Here is a 15,894-nt window from a genome sequence, read left to right on the forward strand (position 1 = left end):
GAATCTTGTAAGGTGCTCTTAAATGATTCCCAATTATCATTCATATTTTTCTGATTAAATTCTTCCTACCAGCTGATTTGGCTCATTAGGAACCCACAGTTAGAAAGATGGAGACCACTCTCAAAAAGGGTTTTAAAGACTCCTCAGTCACCATCCGAGTGTCCCTGGCATATTCCAGCTTTGCAGGAGCATCTCTTTCCTGGCTAAAAGATCTTTAAAGACAGAGATTACCCTGACTTTGGCTGTACTTTACAGAAAGTCTCCTTATCAACAGTGTTTGTAGCTGATGCATCAATGAATGCAATGAGATTCTCAGCTGGACCCTTTGCTTCCAGCTTAGTAGCCAGGCACCACCTATGGCCAGTGGGACATCAGCTCTCCCTTTGTCCCCAAATCCATTTTATGACAACGATCGCATAGACCTCTGCCCACAACTGAAGGTAAGGGGCAGGATTTTCCATTTCCTAGAAGAATGGTTTTCATCAACCACAGTCAAGTGGGTCAGGAAAATAGTGAGCCAAAGATACTCCCTCAAGTTGTGGGCTTCACCCCATCTGTTCTTCAATCAGTCATCCTGCTACAATGACCCCATAAAACTCAGTCTGATCTAGTGCAAAATATTTCATCTTCTGGATATGGCAGTGATGGAGAGTGTTCTGTCAGGTTCACTGGGTTCCATCCTATCTGCTTCATTGTACAGAAGCACACAAGGATCGGCTTGGGAGTGTCTCAGAGCCATTCTTGACCTTAAAAGGCTCAACAAGTGAATGAAGAAAACACAATTTTGGATGGAGACCCTGGCCTCTTTCTCATTTCAGAAAGAAGACCAGAAAGTGTGTTCCAACTACAGGGGGATCACACTTCTCAGCCTCCCATACAAAGCCTATGCCAGAGTGTTGAGGATAAGGCCATGCCCGTTAGTTGAACCTCGGATACAAGAGGAACAATGTGGTTTCCATCCTGGACATGGAAAAGCAGACCAGCTCTTTGCTCTCTCACAGATACTCAAGGGGTCGTGGGAGTTTGCTAACCCCGTCTACCTTTGTTTTGTAGACATGGCAAAGGCTTATGACCCTGTTCCCCAAAGATATCCTGTGGGAAGTGCTGTGGGAGTATGAGGTGCCAGTGCCGTTGCTGCGTGCTATCCGGTCCCTCTATTCCCAGAGTGAGAGTTGTGTCCGCAATCTTGGCATTAAGTCGAGTTCATTCAGGGTGGGTGTTGGACTCTGCCACAGGTGTGTCCTGTACCCACTCCTGTTTATGATGTTCATGGACATGATATCAAGGCACAGCCAAGTTGGGGAGTGTATCCAGTACGGGGACTTGGAGGTGGCATCTGATGTCCTTTTTGCTTCTTCAGATTGTAATCTCCGACTCGCACTTGAACGCTTCACTGCCAAGTGTGAAGCAACTGGGATGAGAAGCAGCACCTCCAAATCAGAAGTCACAGTTCTTTCCCAGAAGAAAGTGAACTGTTCCCTTCAGGTGAAGGGGGAACAGCTGCCTTTAGTCGAAGAGTTTAAGTATGAGGGCACTGCACTGTAGTGATCTGTGGTGGTGAAGCAGGAGCTAAGTTTTCAGATGACACTCTCCGTTTACATGTCCGTCTTCATGCCCATCCTCACCTATGGTCATGAACTTTGGGTAACGACCAAAAAGGATGAAATTGTGGGTACAAGCAGCAGAAATGAGATTTCTCCATAGGGTGGCTTGGCTGACTCTCTGAAATAGGGTGAGGGGCTCGGCTATTTGGGAAAGCCTTGGAATGGAGCCGCTAGTCCTCCTAATTGAAAGGAGTCAGATGAAGTGATTTGGGCACCTGATAAGGATGCCCTCGGGTAGACTTCCTTTGGAAGTATACTGGGCACATCACACTAGGAGAAGGCTCTGAGGCTGACCGAGGACACGCTGGAGGGATTATATCTCCTGGCTGGCATAGGATTGCCTGGGAATCCCCCAGGAAGAACCTGTTGCAGATGAAAGGGAGGTCTGGTCCTCCTTACTGTTCATGCTGCTGCCGCAACCATCACCAGGATAGCGGCATAAAGGAGAAGAAGAAGATGATGATGATGACCACCACCCTGGCCTCTAAAAGGTCATCCCTGTCCTAGAGGGACTTCTTACATTCAGTAGACTTAGCAGATGCATATCTCCATCTCCCCATCAGAACATGCCACTGCAGTCTTCTGAGGTTTGCCTAGGGCAGCAAACGTTGTTAGAACTGAACATTCCTGTGTGGCCTGTCCTCGGCCCCCAGGGTTTTTACAAAGATATTGGTGGCAATACTAGCCAACTTCCTTGGATGCTGAGTCTGTTCCAGGCACATAGCTTCATTATCAATTCCAAGAAAAGTTCTCCAGTTCCATCTAGGAATGTATTTTCGTGCACCAGAGCTGCAGGAGGCCTACCATTGCACTATGCCTCCAACTGCTAGCACTTCTGGTGTCGTGCAGAGGGAATCACTGCATGTGCACAATCACCCGTCAGAAGTCTTCAAGCCTTCGTATTAAAGGTGTGGGGGACCACTCCCTGGAACACATGAAAGATAAAGTATAGGTTCTGACACGGGTTCAACTCCTTACAATGGTGCCCACGACAAAGTCCACAAAGGCACGCCCATCTGCCTTCCAGAACCTTTAGTCCTTCCAGCTGACACCAGTCTGGGGCGTGAGGGAGCTCACTTGGAAACCCAGACAGCCCAATGCCTCTTCCAAGGAGGAAAGGCTCACAGTATAAACCTCGTAGACCTGAAAGTGGTCAAACTAGCTCTGCAAAGGTTCTGGCTCACCGTAAGGGGAAACCACATCCTGATTCAATCAGACAATACCACTGGTCATATATTTAAACAACCAAGGGTAAACAAGGAGTCTGGTGCTACTACTGGAATCAATGGAAATAATGAGGTGGGTGGTTCAGTTTCTCCTTTCCCCCTGAGTTATCCATTTTAAAAGGGACCTGAACCAAAAGGCTGCCTGGCTCATAGATGTTTTTTATCTCATTGTTCAGACATTTGACCTTCCTTCAGCTGACCTGTTCATGAATTCTACGAACTCAAAAAGGCCAAAATACTTTACAAGGGAGGCAGACTCCAAATCTATGGGGACACATGCCTTATGGCACAGTTAGCTGCAAGGCCTATGTTACGCATTTCCATGCTTTCCACTACTGGGGAAGGTAGTCCAGAAAATAAAATGAGAAAAGGTGACAATAATACCAATAATTCCTCATTGGTGGAGAGGACCTTGGTTCTCAGACCTGATAAAGCTGAAACTGGAGCCCCCATTCCATTTTCCATGGAGACTGGCCATCCTCTCATGAGGTGCTCTTCTTCATCCAGATACGAAAGGGCTCAACTTACAGCCTAACTGTTGAGAAGGAAGCACTAGAAGGTTTCAGTCTGTCCTCCAGAATCATTAAGACATTGCTTTTGTCTAGGAGAGTATAAATGCTAAAAGTATACTCCTCTGTCTGGCCCAGATTGAACAACTGATGCCAAGAGCACAATGCAAATTCCAGGAATCCAGGAATTCCAACCATGCTGTTCGTTCTCCAAGAAGGCATAGTCAGAGGCCTTTCAACCCAGTATCATTGCACATCAGGTGTCTACTCTTAGTTCTCTCTTCGAGTGATTGCTCATATGCATTCCAATGTAGGTGTGTGCGCGCCCCGTGCACAGATTCCCGGAACTTTTTTCCCTAGCAAGCCCCGCATGGCCAGCTCAGGCGCCCCCTGGAGTGCCGCGCTCATGTCGCGGTATAAAGGGCGCTGCTGGCTGCGCGGGTCCCCAGTTCCTTCTTTCCGCCTGTGACGGTTACTGGAACTATCGCCTCTTGCTGTGTGCAAGTAGCTCATTCCCTAGTTGTTTGACTGTTTTCAAAGTTTCTTGTTATAGTAGTAGTTATAGAGTTCGTTAGTTCATAGTTGTAGTGATAAGTTAGAACCCCGGACGGGGTCCTCTTCTGCTCGGAGTCATGCCGGGGTCCACAGGCTTTAAGAACTGTGTCTTGTGTACTAAAGCCTTTCCTATTAGTGACCCGCATGACCGCTGTCTCCGGTGCCTTGGAGAAGAACACCGTCGAGACAAATGTAAGATTTGTAAGTCCTTTAAGCCTCGGACCCAGAAAGAACGAGACGCGAGGCTAAAGGCGATTCTAATGGAGTCGGCGCTCCGTCCGGCTTCCGAGCCGTCCCGGTCTCCGTCGGCACCGAATGTGTCGTCGGTGCGGAGTGCCCCCCCACCGGCACCGCTTTCGGCACCGCCGCGGGCCTCTAAAGTGGCCAAGAAGACGGCACGGCCTTCGACCGCACCCAAGATCTCCCTCCGGCCCGCGCAGGGTGGAGGGAGTACGGAGACGCCCCAGCCAAGCGCCGTTGAGATTACTCCGGCACCGGGGTCTCCGCGCGGGCTGCCTCCCCCGACTCCTGGTAGTGGGGGAGTGCACCTGCAAGGGCCGTCGACGCCGGAGGCGTTTACTGCGGCACGAGCCCTCATGGCCTTGCCCACGCCTCCGTCCCCCCCTCGGCCGAGGGACAAGGGACCCGCGTCTCGGGGCAAACCCACGCTGGGTGGTCCCGGTGGTTGGAGACGCTCCCAATCTAAGTCTCCTGCCAGACGGTCACGGGGGGTGGAGAGCGTCGGCTCCCCTCCGAGCTCCAACTCCAGGTCGTCGAGCGACTCGGCACCGCGGCACCGTGGGCGGTCCCGAGTCCGTCGCTGCAGATCCAGCTCCGATTTGAGTGGGGACCGGGATTCGGGCTCACGATCTACGGTGCGGAGCCCATCCCGGCACCGATCGAGGTCACTGTCGGTCGTTTCGAGAGGCAGCGACTCACATCTGGCGGCACCGCTGATCCCGGCACCGACGCCTGCTTCGGCACTGTTGCCGGCTCCGGCACCGGTGCAACCGGCACCGATGATGGCACCGTTGCAGCCGGCACCGATGATGGCACCGTTGCAACCGGCACCGGTGATGGCACCGGCACCGAACTCGGGACGGCTGGACTCCCCTCAGCGTCACCATCGTCGGCACCGCTCTCGGTCTTGAGGGGGCAAGCGGCATCACAAGTCCTCTCGCCGCAGGGGCAGATCGGGTGCGTCGTCGTCGTCGTCCCCGTCCTCCTCTCATCGCCGGCACCGGAGACGTCGGCACCGGTCCACGTCGTCCTCATCGGACCGCTCCATGCGTCGGCGGCATAAGCGACGCACGGGGGGCTCTGGTGACATGAAGGCGGTGCGGCTGCATCAGCCTTCCCTGCAGGCCGCGGGGTGGGCCCAGGGACCTTGGCAATGGCCGTATTGGGGACCCTGGAATGCCTCTATGCCCCAGGGCTCGGTGTCACTCCACTCAGTGGTGGCCCCCCCAGTCCCCCCGGCCCCTAAGGTTCATGAGCAGGGTTCGGAGGACTCGGACCCTGGGGAGGGACCCTCTTCCGCACCCCTACCCTTCTCTTCCTCATCGTCACCGGATGAGGCAGCAGCAAGGGACCGTAAAGGGCCCCTGTTTGACTTCAGGGCCCACCAAGACCTCCTCAAGAGGGCTGCTGAGAACTTGGGCATGGAGTTTAAGCTCATGTCTGAGGAGGAGGACTCCCTCTTTGGGCCCTCGGGCTCCCTGGGACCCTCCCGAGCGACCTTGCCAGTGCATGACAATGTCATGAAGATAGCGAGGAAGCTTTGGCAGACCCCTTCCTCCCTGCCCTCCACCTCCAAGGGGGTGGAACGAAAGTATTATGTCCCCAAGGAACCTTTCGAATTTTTGTACAGCCACCCTGCGCCCAGTTCTCTGGTGGTCGATGCGGCCAACCAGAGGGACCGTCAGGGGGGTCAGGGTAGCACCCCTAAGGACAAGGAGGGCCGTAAGCTGGACTTGTTCGGGAGGAAGATCTACTCTACTGCGGCGCTGCAGTTTAGAGTAGCGAACCACCAGGCCCTGTTTGGGAAGTACAATAAGAACCTGTGGGCCTCGATGCAGAGGTTTGCTTCCCAGCTGCCCCCTGACCAGGAGGTGGATTTTTCCACGGTTCTGCATGAGGGATCTGCGGTGGCTACCGCTGCGCTGCAGGCGGCTAGCGACGCGGCGGACACAGCCAGTAGGGCAATGGCCTCGGCGGTGGTGACGCGCCGCTGCTCGTGGCTTCAAGCCTCTGGCCTCACTCAAGAGGTTCAGCAGGCTATCCAGGACTTGCCGTTTGATGGCCTGGGTCTGTTCTCGGAAAAGACAGACGACAAGCTCCACGCCCTCAAGGACTCTCGGGCCACCCTGAAGTCTTTGGGGTTGTATACTCCTCAGGCCTCCAGGCAGCAGTCCAGACCGCAGGCCCAAGGGCAACCACCGCCCCCGCCCAGGCCGGCTCCTCGACCACCCCAGTAGAGGAGGGGTCGTGAGCGCTACCGCGGTCCCAGCAGGGGAGGCCGCCAGGGGTCCTCTGCGAGGGGCCAGCAGGGGCCTGCAAAAGGGGGTAATCAGGCTAATAAACGTTTTTGACCCAGAGCAGGAGGGTAGTACTCTTCCTTCTCTCTGGGATCCTGGTCGGCCGTTTGGGGACAGGCTTCGCCCTTTCCTTTCAGAATGGGAAGCCATCACTACGGACCGCTGGGTCCTGGAGGTGATTGCTAAGAGGTACGCCCTCCAGCTTACAACCTCCCCTCCCAACACCCCCCCAAGGCTGTCCCCCATTGGGGATCCGGCCTCGGTTCAACTCCTGCTGCAGGAGATTGGGTCGCTCCTCACGTTGGGGGCAGTGGAGGAAGTCCCACTGGCCGAGGAGGGCAGGGGCTTTTATTCTAAGTATTTCTTAATCCCCAAGGCGAAGGGAGGCCTTAGGCCCATTCTGGACCTCCGTGGCCTAAATAGGTATATTAGGCGAGTGAAGTTTCGTATGGTCTCTCTCGCCACAATCATTCCGGTCCTTGACCCAGGGGATTGGTATGCCGCCCTTGACTTGAAGGATGCATACTTCCACATCTCAATATTACCGGCCCATAGGTGGTTTTTGAGGTTTGTGGTAGCGGGACGCCATTATCAGTTTCGGTCCCTACCCTTTGGGCTCTCCTCAGCACCTAGGGTTTTTACTAAGTGCATGGCTGTGGTGGTAGCCCACCTGCGCCGTAAAGGTGTTCAAGTCTTCCCCTACCTGGATGACTGGTTAATCAGGGGGAGGTCGAGTGCCCATGTGAGACATAGTCTGTTCCTCACACGCGACTTGTGTGATAGACTGGGGCTGATTATCAATGAGCAAAAGTCCACACTCACTCCGGTACAATGTATTGAGTTTATTGGAGCCAGGCTAGATGCAGTACAAGCCAGAGCCTTCCTGCCTCAAGCAAGATTTGAGGCGATGGCAGCCATAATATCGGATCTCCACTTGTCCCCCATGACGACAGCCAGGCACTGCCTGCAGCTGTTGGGACATATGGCGGCTTCTACGTATGTAGTGAGACTGGCCCGATTGAGGCTTAGACCCCTCCAGGCGTGGTTGACTTCGGTGTATGTACCACACAGGCATTCTCTAACTAGAGTGGTCCTGGTTCCCCCACAGGTGCTGTTGTCCCTCGATTGGTGGAGGGACCCCAGGGAAGTGATGATGGGCGTCCCCTTCAGAGAGTCCGCCCCATCTGTGACGCTCATCACAGACGCATCCGATCGGGGTTGGGGAGCCCACATTTCTCACGATCAGGGCACCCAAGGGCTTTGGTCTCTGGAGGAAAGAGCTCTGCACATCAATGTGCGCGAGCTCAGAGCGGTCCGGTTGGCCTGCAAGGCCTTCCTCCCCTTCCTCAGGGGCAGAGTGGTCCAAGTCCTTACGGACAATACGGCAGCCATGTTCTACATGAACAGGCAGGGGGGGCACGCTCCTCGGCACTTTGCCAGGAAGCCATTCACCTCTGGAACTTCGCGGTGAGACACGGTTTTCATTTATCTGCCTCTCACCTCCCGGGGGTACGAAACAGCGAGGCGGACCGCCTCAGCAGAGTTTTTTCTCCCCGCCACGAATGGTCCTTACACCAGGACATAGTGGCTTCCCTTTTCCAACGGTGGGGTACTCCCCGTCTGGACCTGTTCGCTACAGCGGAGAACAGGAAATGCCCGAGGTTTTGCTCGCTCAGGGGTCGCGAGCCGGGCTCTCTGTCCGATGCCTTTTTGGTTCCCTGGACAGGGGAGTTAATGTATGCTTTTCCCCCTGTCCCGCTCCTGCCCCAAGTCCTCCTAAAAATCAAGAGGGACAGGGCGGACGTTATCCTGATTGCCCCAGCGTGGCCGAGGTAGCATTGGTACAGCATGCTGCTCGACCTCTCCATCACCGAACCGATTCCGCTACCCAGACGGTGCGACCTGATCTCCCAGGACCATGGGAGATTGTTGCACCCCGACCTGGCCTCCCTCCACCTCACCGCCTGGAGACTTTGTGGCTGACGGAGGGAGAGAGAGCCTGTTCCATGCAGGTTCAACAGGTCCTCCTGGGCAGCAGGAAGCCGTCCACGCAAGTAACATACAAAGCTAAGTGGCGGAGGTTTTCGGGGTGGGCAGAAGCGAGAGGGTTACACCCTAGCATCTCCCCTATTCAGGCCATCTTGGAGTACTTACTGCAGCTTAAACTGCAGGGCCTGGCTTTGGCCTCCCTCAAGGTCCACCTAGCAGCCATCTCGGCCTTCCACCAACCCATGGAGGGCCGCTCCCTGTTTTCTCACCCTATGTCGGTGAGGTTCCTTACGGGGGTGGAGAGGACTTTCCCTCAGGTGCGGGACCCGGTGCCACCCTGGGACCTCAACTTGGTCCTTAACGGGCTGATGGGTCACCCATTCGAGCCCTTGGCTACATGCTCCCTTCTACTCTTGTCATGGAAGGTGGCCTTCCTAGTGGCTATCACCTCGGCCAGAAGGGTCTCCGAACTGAGGGCGTTAACCTCGGAGCCCCCCTACACGGTTTTTTATAAGGATAAGGTCCGGCTGAGGCCCCACCCGGCTTTTATGCCTAAGGTGGTGTCTCAGTTCCACTGTAACCAGGACATTTTCCTTCCTGTGTTCTTTCCAAAACCCCATGGGTCGGAGGAGGAAAGGAGGGGACATTCGCTGGACGTCAGGCGAGCCTTGGCCTTCTATCTCGAGAGGACCAAGCCTTTCCGGAAGTCGACACAGCTCTTCGTAGCTGTGGTGGATAGGATGAAGGGCTTGCCTGTCTCCACCCAGCGCATCTCCAAGTGGATTACTGCCTGCATTAAAGCATGCTATGAGCAGGCAGGAGTACCCCTCCCAGGGCCGGTGAGAGCGCATTTCACTAGGGCCCAGGCCTCTTCCGCAGCCTTTCTAGAGAGGGTTCCCCTGCAGGACATCTGCAGGGCAGCGACCTGGTCGTCAGTCCATACGTTCACGTCGCATTACGCCATCGTGGAACAAGCGAGGGAAGACGCAGGGTTCGGCAGAGCCGTGCTGTCTAGAGCAGGTCACCGATAACTCCTACCCTCCTCCAAGGTACGGCTACGCAATCACCTACATTGGAATGCATATGAGCAATCACTCGAAGAGAGAATACAAGGTTACTTACCAGTAACTGTTGTTCTTCGAGATGTGTTGCTCATATCCATTCCAAACCCACCCCCGTCCCCACTGTCGGAGTTGGCAGAAAGAAGGGACTGGGGACCCGCGCAGCCAGCAGCGCCCTTTATACCGCGATATGAGCGCGGCACTCCAGGGGGCGCCGGAGCTGGCCATGCGGGGCTTGCTAGGGAAAAAAGTTCCGGGAATCTGTGCACGGGGCGCGCACACACCTACATTGGAATGGATATGAGCAACACATCTCGAAGAACAACAGTTACTGGTAAGTAACCTTGTTTTACATGCTGTTCATTTGTGGTCTCTGGCAGACTGTCCATAAGTAGCCAGTTTCCTTTGAGCAGTCCAATTAGCCAGACCAGTGGTCACACCAATCTTTCAAAAAATGTGACTTTCCACTAGTTTTGGGGGCCTGACAAGCCATACCTTCAAGCCTCTGATTTCAGTTTTGGCCTTTTATTTATCCGTTGAGGCTTGTTTCTTAGTTGCTGTCACGTCTCCCAGGTGAGTGTCTGAGCTGGTAGCCTTATCTAGGCAGGAGCCTAACTTAATGTTCCATGAGGACAACATGATGCCCAGGATACCAAAATCCTTTCTTGTGAAGGGAAATTCCTCCTGGAAAATGAGGTTGTGCTTCCTTTGTTCTGTTCAACTGCAAAGGTGTGACGCATCTTAGATGTCATAAGAAGTTTGAAAAGCATGCAGAATCCACAAGAAGATTGGGCTCCCAATTAATTTCCTTCCACTCAAAATGCCATGGATTCAGAGCTTCCAAGTCCTCCATCACTAAGTGGATTAGACTATGTATTGTGAAGCCTACAAATCATCAGAGATTCCTCTAACAGAATGGATCGAGGCTCACTCCCTGATGAGTGGAAAAAGCAAATGCATCCACTTTGGAAATTTGCAAAGTGACCATTTAGTCTATAGCTAACACCGTAATTAAGCACTACAAGGTGGACCTTCTAACTTTTGCAGACACCTCCTGTGGCAGGAAAGTGCTGCAGGCAACGGCCCAAAAATAATACAGGCTTTTGGGCAAGGTTACAAAAAGAAAAGGGTACTTTTTTCCTACCAAATTTCTTGTTTCATAACCCTCCTTACATCTATTCACTGTTGTCTACTTCCCAGACATCCATAGTTGTGAGAGACATTGGGCTGCAGAGCATTTCTTACCGATTTCCTTTCTGCTAGGGACTAGGGACTAGATCAGTGGTTCGTTGAGTATAATTTCCTGACTGTAACAGGAATCAGTAGCAGCTGCATTGGTGCAAGGTGCAAGAAAGCATATAGGTTATGATACTTGCAGATGAAGTCTCCTCCTATCTCCCATTAGAGGTTGGTTTATGATTGAGACATGAGTGTTTATATCCCTTCCCAAACCAGGAAGTAACCAGAGGTCAAAGCTTCTTCGTGGTAATGGAAATAATATCCTGGGTAGAGAAGAATTTTTTACCTTTCAATACAATTCACATAAAAGATACAGAAAAGAGAAAAAGGGAGAGTTGTAGTGGTTCTCCTAGTCCTCCACTGGCCTAGAAGGCACTTATACCTACGGAGAACACCAGACCTCTTGAAGCAGGAACTCCTTCAGTCAGACTGGGAACATCTACATCAGGGCATCAGAAGAGAAGTGTAGTTCAGCATGGATTCTCTATTAACCTCTGATATAGTTAATATCCAGACAGAACTCAGTTCTGGTGTATCATTCATTGGTCTAGTCAAATTTACGTTCCTGGTGTGAGGGGAAACAAAAAACTTTTTGGGCCAAAGGCTACCTCTTTGTGCAGTCCCCAGCACAGTGGGTCCCTGACCTCTAGATGCTGTCATAGAAATGCAATAATAATCCCAAAGTTCTGATGTGATAGCAGGTACACTAGTGTTTCTCCAGGAGGCTTGGTTGGAGTCCTGCAACCGAGCACTGTAGAAATGTGGGTACCAGCCATAGCAGCATTTTGTCATCATGCACTTGGAATATCAGGAGCCAAGCTTAATCACAGTGACAAATTAGACAAGTCTGTGGTTGGCCTTGCTAGTCATATTACCTCTGAAGGCAAGTTTTGGAATGAGTTCCCATGTCCATACAAGAACCACACAGCCTTTGTCATGAGGAAAAGGTTATGCTTATAGGTCTAGAAACCTTTCAGTTCAAGAAAAGTTCCCTTTCCTAGTACCTCGGAAATAGTTTGCCCACCATTTTGTTCTAACCTGTGGAAGGGGCATTCCTTGAGTGCTAGAGATACATCTCAAGTATTTGGAGTACATATGTCAGTTGTACCTTTTCATCTCATTCTGTCCAAAATGCCGAGGCCTTACAGGTTTAAAGTTGCTGCAGGCAAAAGGAAAAATTGTGCACCAGCTGGCATGCTAAGCATCTAGGAAAGTTATGTGCAGAAGACCCTAGAAGCACAGGGGAAGGGCTCTGAGACTCAGCTGAGGAAAATTTGCAAAATAAAATTTCCATTTCTCTACAGAGGAGGCATCCTTTGGTAAGAAGGTGCTCCTGGCCTGGTTCTCTCATAACCCCTTAGTTTATAAAGCTCTTGGTTTATATGGGGGGAACTTCCATCTAAATTACTCTGCTATAATAATTAAACTTTGCTTATTCTTTCATTCCCTACTTCTGAGATACATTGCTTGTTACTTCCTATGAATAATGAAAGAACAGAGAAGAGCAACAGAAGGATACATTTTTTACCTGATAATTTTCTTTCTGATAGCAGCTTCTCTCTGAATTCTGCCCACCATGGTAGTCTGGTAAATGACCAGAATATAAACTGAAAATTTTCTCTCAAGGCAGACTTAGACATAGATAATTTAATTAATTGCATCAGGTTGTCTTAATACTAATAATTGGTTGCTGTAGTGTTTCTACAACTGTGGAAATTTTTTCTGGTGGGCTGAACTGAAGGAGAGAGCTTAGTCCTGGAGCCTCCAGCTACAACATTGAACTCTCTCTGAATTCCATAGGTGAAGAGCCCATTAGTAATGAACTTGAAATTTCTCTTACTGTTTTTCACCATACAAAATGTTAACTATTGAGATACAAATAAACCAAAATGTATAACATTTTTTAACACTTCAAATTTCTCTTTAGGAAAAGATTGCCCAGGCCACACAAATCTGCCCACAACGGATAGAAGTCAACAGAACTGTCAAGAGTCTTGACACAGAAATGAATCGCTTAAGGGACAAGATAAATTCAGAAAGAGATCATCATGGAAACAGAGAAGAAATAATAAAGTAAACAAGGGCTACATCTTTTGGGGTGGGAGGGCAGAATGATTGTTTCATTGGGACAGTAGATTAATTTTATTTTAATTACCTCTAAACTTTTTTTTAATAAACCTGATAAATAGTGAAGGCACTTTTTTTAAAATAAGGAGTAGTCATAGCCTTAAATATATTTGGCTGTCCGTTGCATTATTTCTACCGTACCGAAATGTGGTGCTGTGTGCTCCAGAGGAACTTACTAAACATACTCCCTACCATAAAGACCGTACAATCTCTGTTTGTATATACAATGTGCCAAAAATAAGAAGAATGGAGTATGGAACCGCTGCCTAGTATGTCTGTTGCTCTGGCATTAGGACATTGACCACCTCACTTTGCATGGCATTTATCCAAGGCAGGGTCCATCACACTCATCTAGGTAAGTGGTGCCAGCTGCTGTGGGTTTTTGAATATTTGGAGTTGGGGAATTCATAGATTAAAGCCAAAGAGACCAGGATGATCATCTAATCTGACCTCTTGCATGACACAGGCTGCAGAGCTTCCCTGAGTAATGTTACATCAAGTCCAATAATTTGTGACTGAACTAGAGCTGTCTTGAAAAAAAAAAAAAAAGAATTCTAGTCTTTATTTAATAGAGTCTAAGGCCAGAAGGTGCCATTGTGATCATCTAGTCTGACTGCCTGTATAACACAGGCCGTAGGACTTCCCCAAAATAATTCCTAGAGCAGATCTTCTAGAAAAACATCCAGTTTTGATTTAAAAATTGTCAGTGATGGAGAATTGACCATGGCCCTTGGTAAATTATTCTCTTGGTTAATTGCTCTCACAATTAAAAATGTATGCTTTATTTCCAGTGTGAATTTGTCCACTTCAGTTTACGTCCATCGGAATCATAGAATATTAGAGTTGGAAGGGACCTCTGGAGGTCATCTAGTCCAACCCCCTGCTCAAAGCAGGACTAACCTCAGCTATATCATCCCAGCCAGGGCTTTGTCAAGCCGCAGCTTAAAAACCTCTAAAGATGGAGATTCCACCACCTCCCTAGGTAACCCATTCCAGTGCTTCACCACCCTCCTAGTGAAAAACTTTTTCCTAATGTCCAACCTAGACCTCCCCAACTGCAACTTGAGACCGTTGCTCCTTGTTCTGTCGTCTGCCACCACCGAGAACAGCCTAGCTTCATCCTCTCTGGAACCCCCTTTCAGGTAGTTAAAGGCTGCTATCAAATCCCCCCTCATTCTTCTCTTTTGCAGACTAAACAAGCCCAGTTTCCTTAGCCTCGCCTCATAAGTCCTGTGCTCCAGCCCCCTAATCATTTTTGTTGCCCTCCACTGTACTCTCTCCAACTTGTCTATATCCTTTTTGTAGTGGGGGGCCCAAAACTGGACACAATACTCTAAATGCGGCCTTACCAATGCCGAATAGAGGGGAATAATCACTTCCTGCTACCTGTTGGCAATGCTCCTCCTAATGCAGCCCAATATGCTATTAGCCTTCTTGACAACCAGGGCACACTGCTGACTCATATCCAGCTTTTTATTCACTGTTACCCTGTCGATACAGCTTGATCTGAATCAGTGACTTGTCCTCTTCATTATTTACCACTCCCCCCCATTTTTGTCATCTGCAAAATTTACATTTTGAGATTAGTTAGACAGTTTTTAATCTATTTATTGTGTGACATGTTAATTTTATATTGTTTTTAGTTACTTAATCTAAATAGTGTGTGGCACCAAGTCAAATGCTTCAGAAGTCAGTATATTACGTTAACACTATTACCTTTATCAACCAAACTTGTAATCTGATCAAAAAAGTAATCAGGTTAGTCTGACAGGGTTTATTTTCCACAAACCCTTGTTTATTTGCATTTATTTACATCACCCTCTAGTTCATTATGAAGTTCCCTGTCAGCTGGTTTCATTATCTTGCCCAGGATTGATGTAAGGCTGACAGGCCAATAATTACCTGGGTCTTCCTATTTACCCTTTTTAAAAATTGGCACTTTCACTTTATTCAAGCCTTCTGGAACTTCCTTCAAGACTTATTTGAAAGACTTATTAACTTGCTTCAAGACTTATTTGAAATCAACATTAATGGTCCAGTGAGCTCCTCCACCAGCTTTTTAAAAATTCTTGGATGCAGGTTATCTGGACCTGTTAATAAAAAATGTCTAAGTTTAGTAGCTTCTGTTTAACATCCTCCATAGATTCTAGTAGAATGGAATATTACCATCATAGGGTGAGTCTCATTCTGTTTTTCCCCCCAAATGCAGGCATATTTATTGAACACGTTTTCCTTTTGTGCGTTATTGATATTTCTGCCATTTCCATCTAGCAATGAACTAGTACACTTTTCAAGATTCTTTTTGTTCCTAATATAATTAGGAAAAAACAACTCCTTATTTTCCTTAACTTCATTGACCCCAGATTTCTCAGTGTGTTCCTTGGCTTCTCTGAATTTTGTACTGTTCCTAACTTCTCATGTATAGACATTACTGTCAACTTCCCCTTTCTTCCATTTGTTAGACCAATGAATCCTTGCCCATAGACTTCAGAAACCTATCCAGTCTTAAGAATGACATCTTGTGTCCTGGCTCTGGGAAGACAGCTCACTGTCCTTTTGCCTGCCTGTACCTTGCTGAATGTTCTTTTGATTCTACTGAGAATTGAATTTGAAGACTTAGAGTAGTGGAGGAATCTGGGTTTGGACTGCTTGCTAATTCTAAACAATCTGTTCCAGATTGAAAGATTGAGACTAGGAAACTTTTGTTCTTACCTGTAAATTATTTGCTCATAAGAGAAAATCTGTTGGTCTGGATTATTTCCCTTCCTTGTAAATGTGTTGTTTTATACAGCTAGAAGTGTTTGAAATGTATCTACTGGAGCTTGTAATACCGTTATCGGGGGAACTGTTGGATACCAAATCTCAACCAGTGAGGCACCTCTGTATTGTTTGACATAGTCAATGCAATAGTCCATTCTAGACTAAATGATTTCTTGTTATGAGAGCACAGATGTAGAGATAAAACTGAAACTGTTATTCAGCAATCAAGCATCTCCCAGAATACTGATACATATGGGCTATTCCTCTCCTGTCTTCAGTTCCTGGAG

At 49.3% G+C, this 15,894-nt stretch overlaps 1 protein-coding gene across 5 annotated transcripts in view; it reads left to right on the forward strand.

The window, feature by feature from the left end:
* The window catches only part of SMC6 (structural maintenance of chromosomes 6), a 109,170-nt gene that overhangs the window by 75,560 nt on the left and 17,716 nt on the right, over positions 1–15,894 (forward strand). For all 5 annotated transcript variants that reach the window (XM_067544733.1, XM_067544735.1, XM_067544736.1 and 2 more), the window contains one exon: positions 12,648–12,793. In XM_067544733.1, the coding sequence (XP_067400834.1) occupies positions 12,648–12,793 (146 nt within the window). The remainder of the gene's footprint in view (positions 1–12,647; positions 12,794–15,894) is intronic.

The sequence above is a fragment of the Emydura macquarii genome, unplaced genomic scaffold (assembly GCF_026122565.2).
Source record: "Emydura macquarii macquarii isolate MOO-44397 ecotype Brisbane River unplaced genomic scaffold, CSIRO-AGI_Emac_v2 contig_1027, whole genome shotgun sequence".
Lineage (NCBI taxonomy): Eukaryota > Metazoa > Chordata > Testudines > Chelidae > Emydura > Emydura macquarii.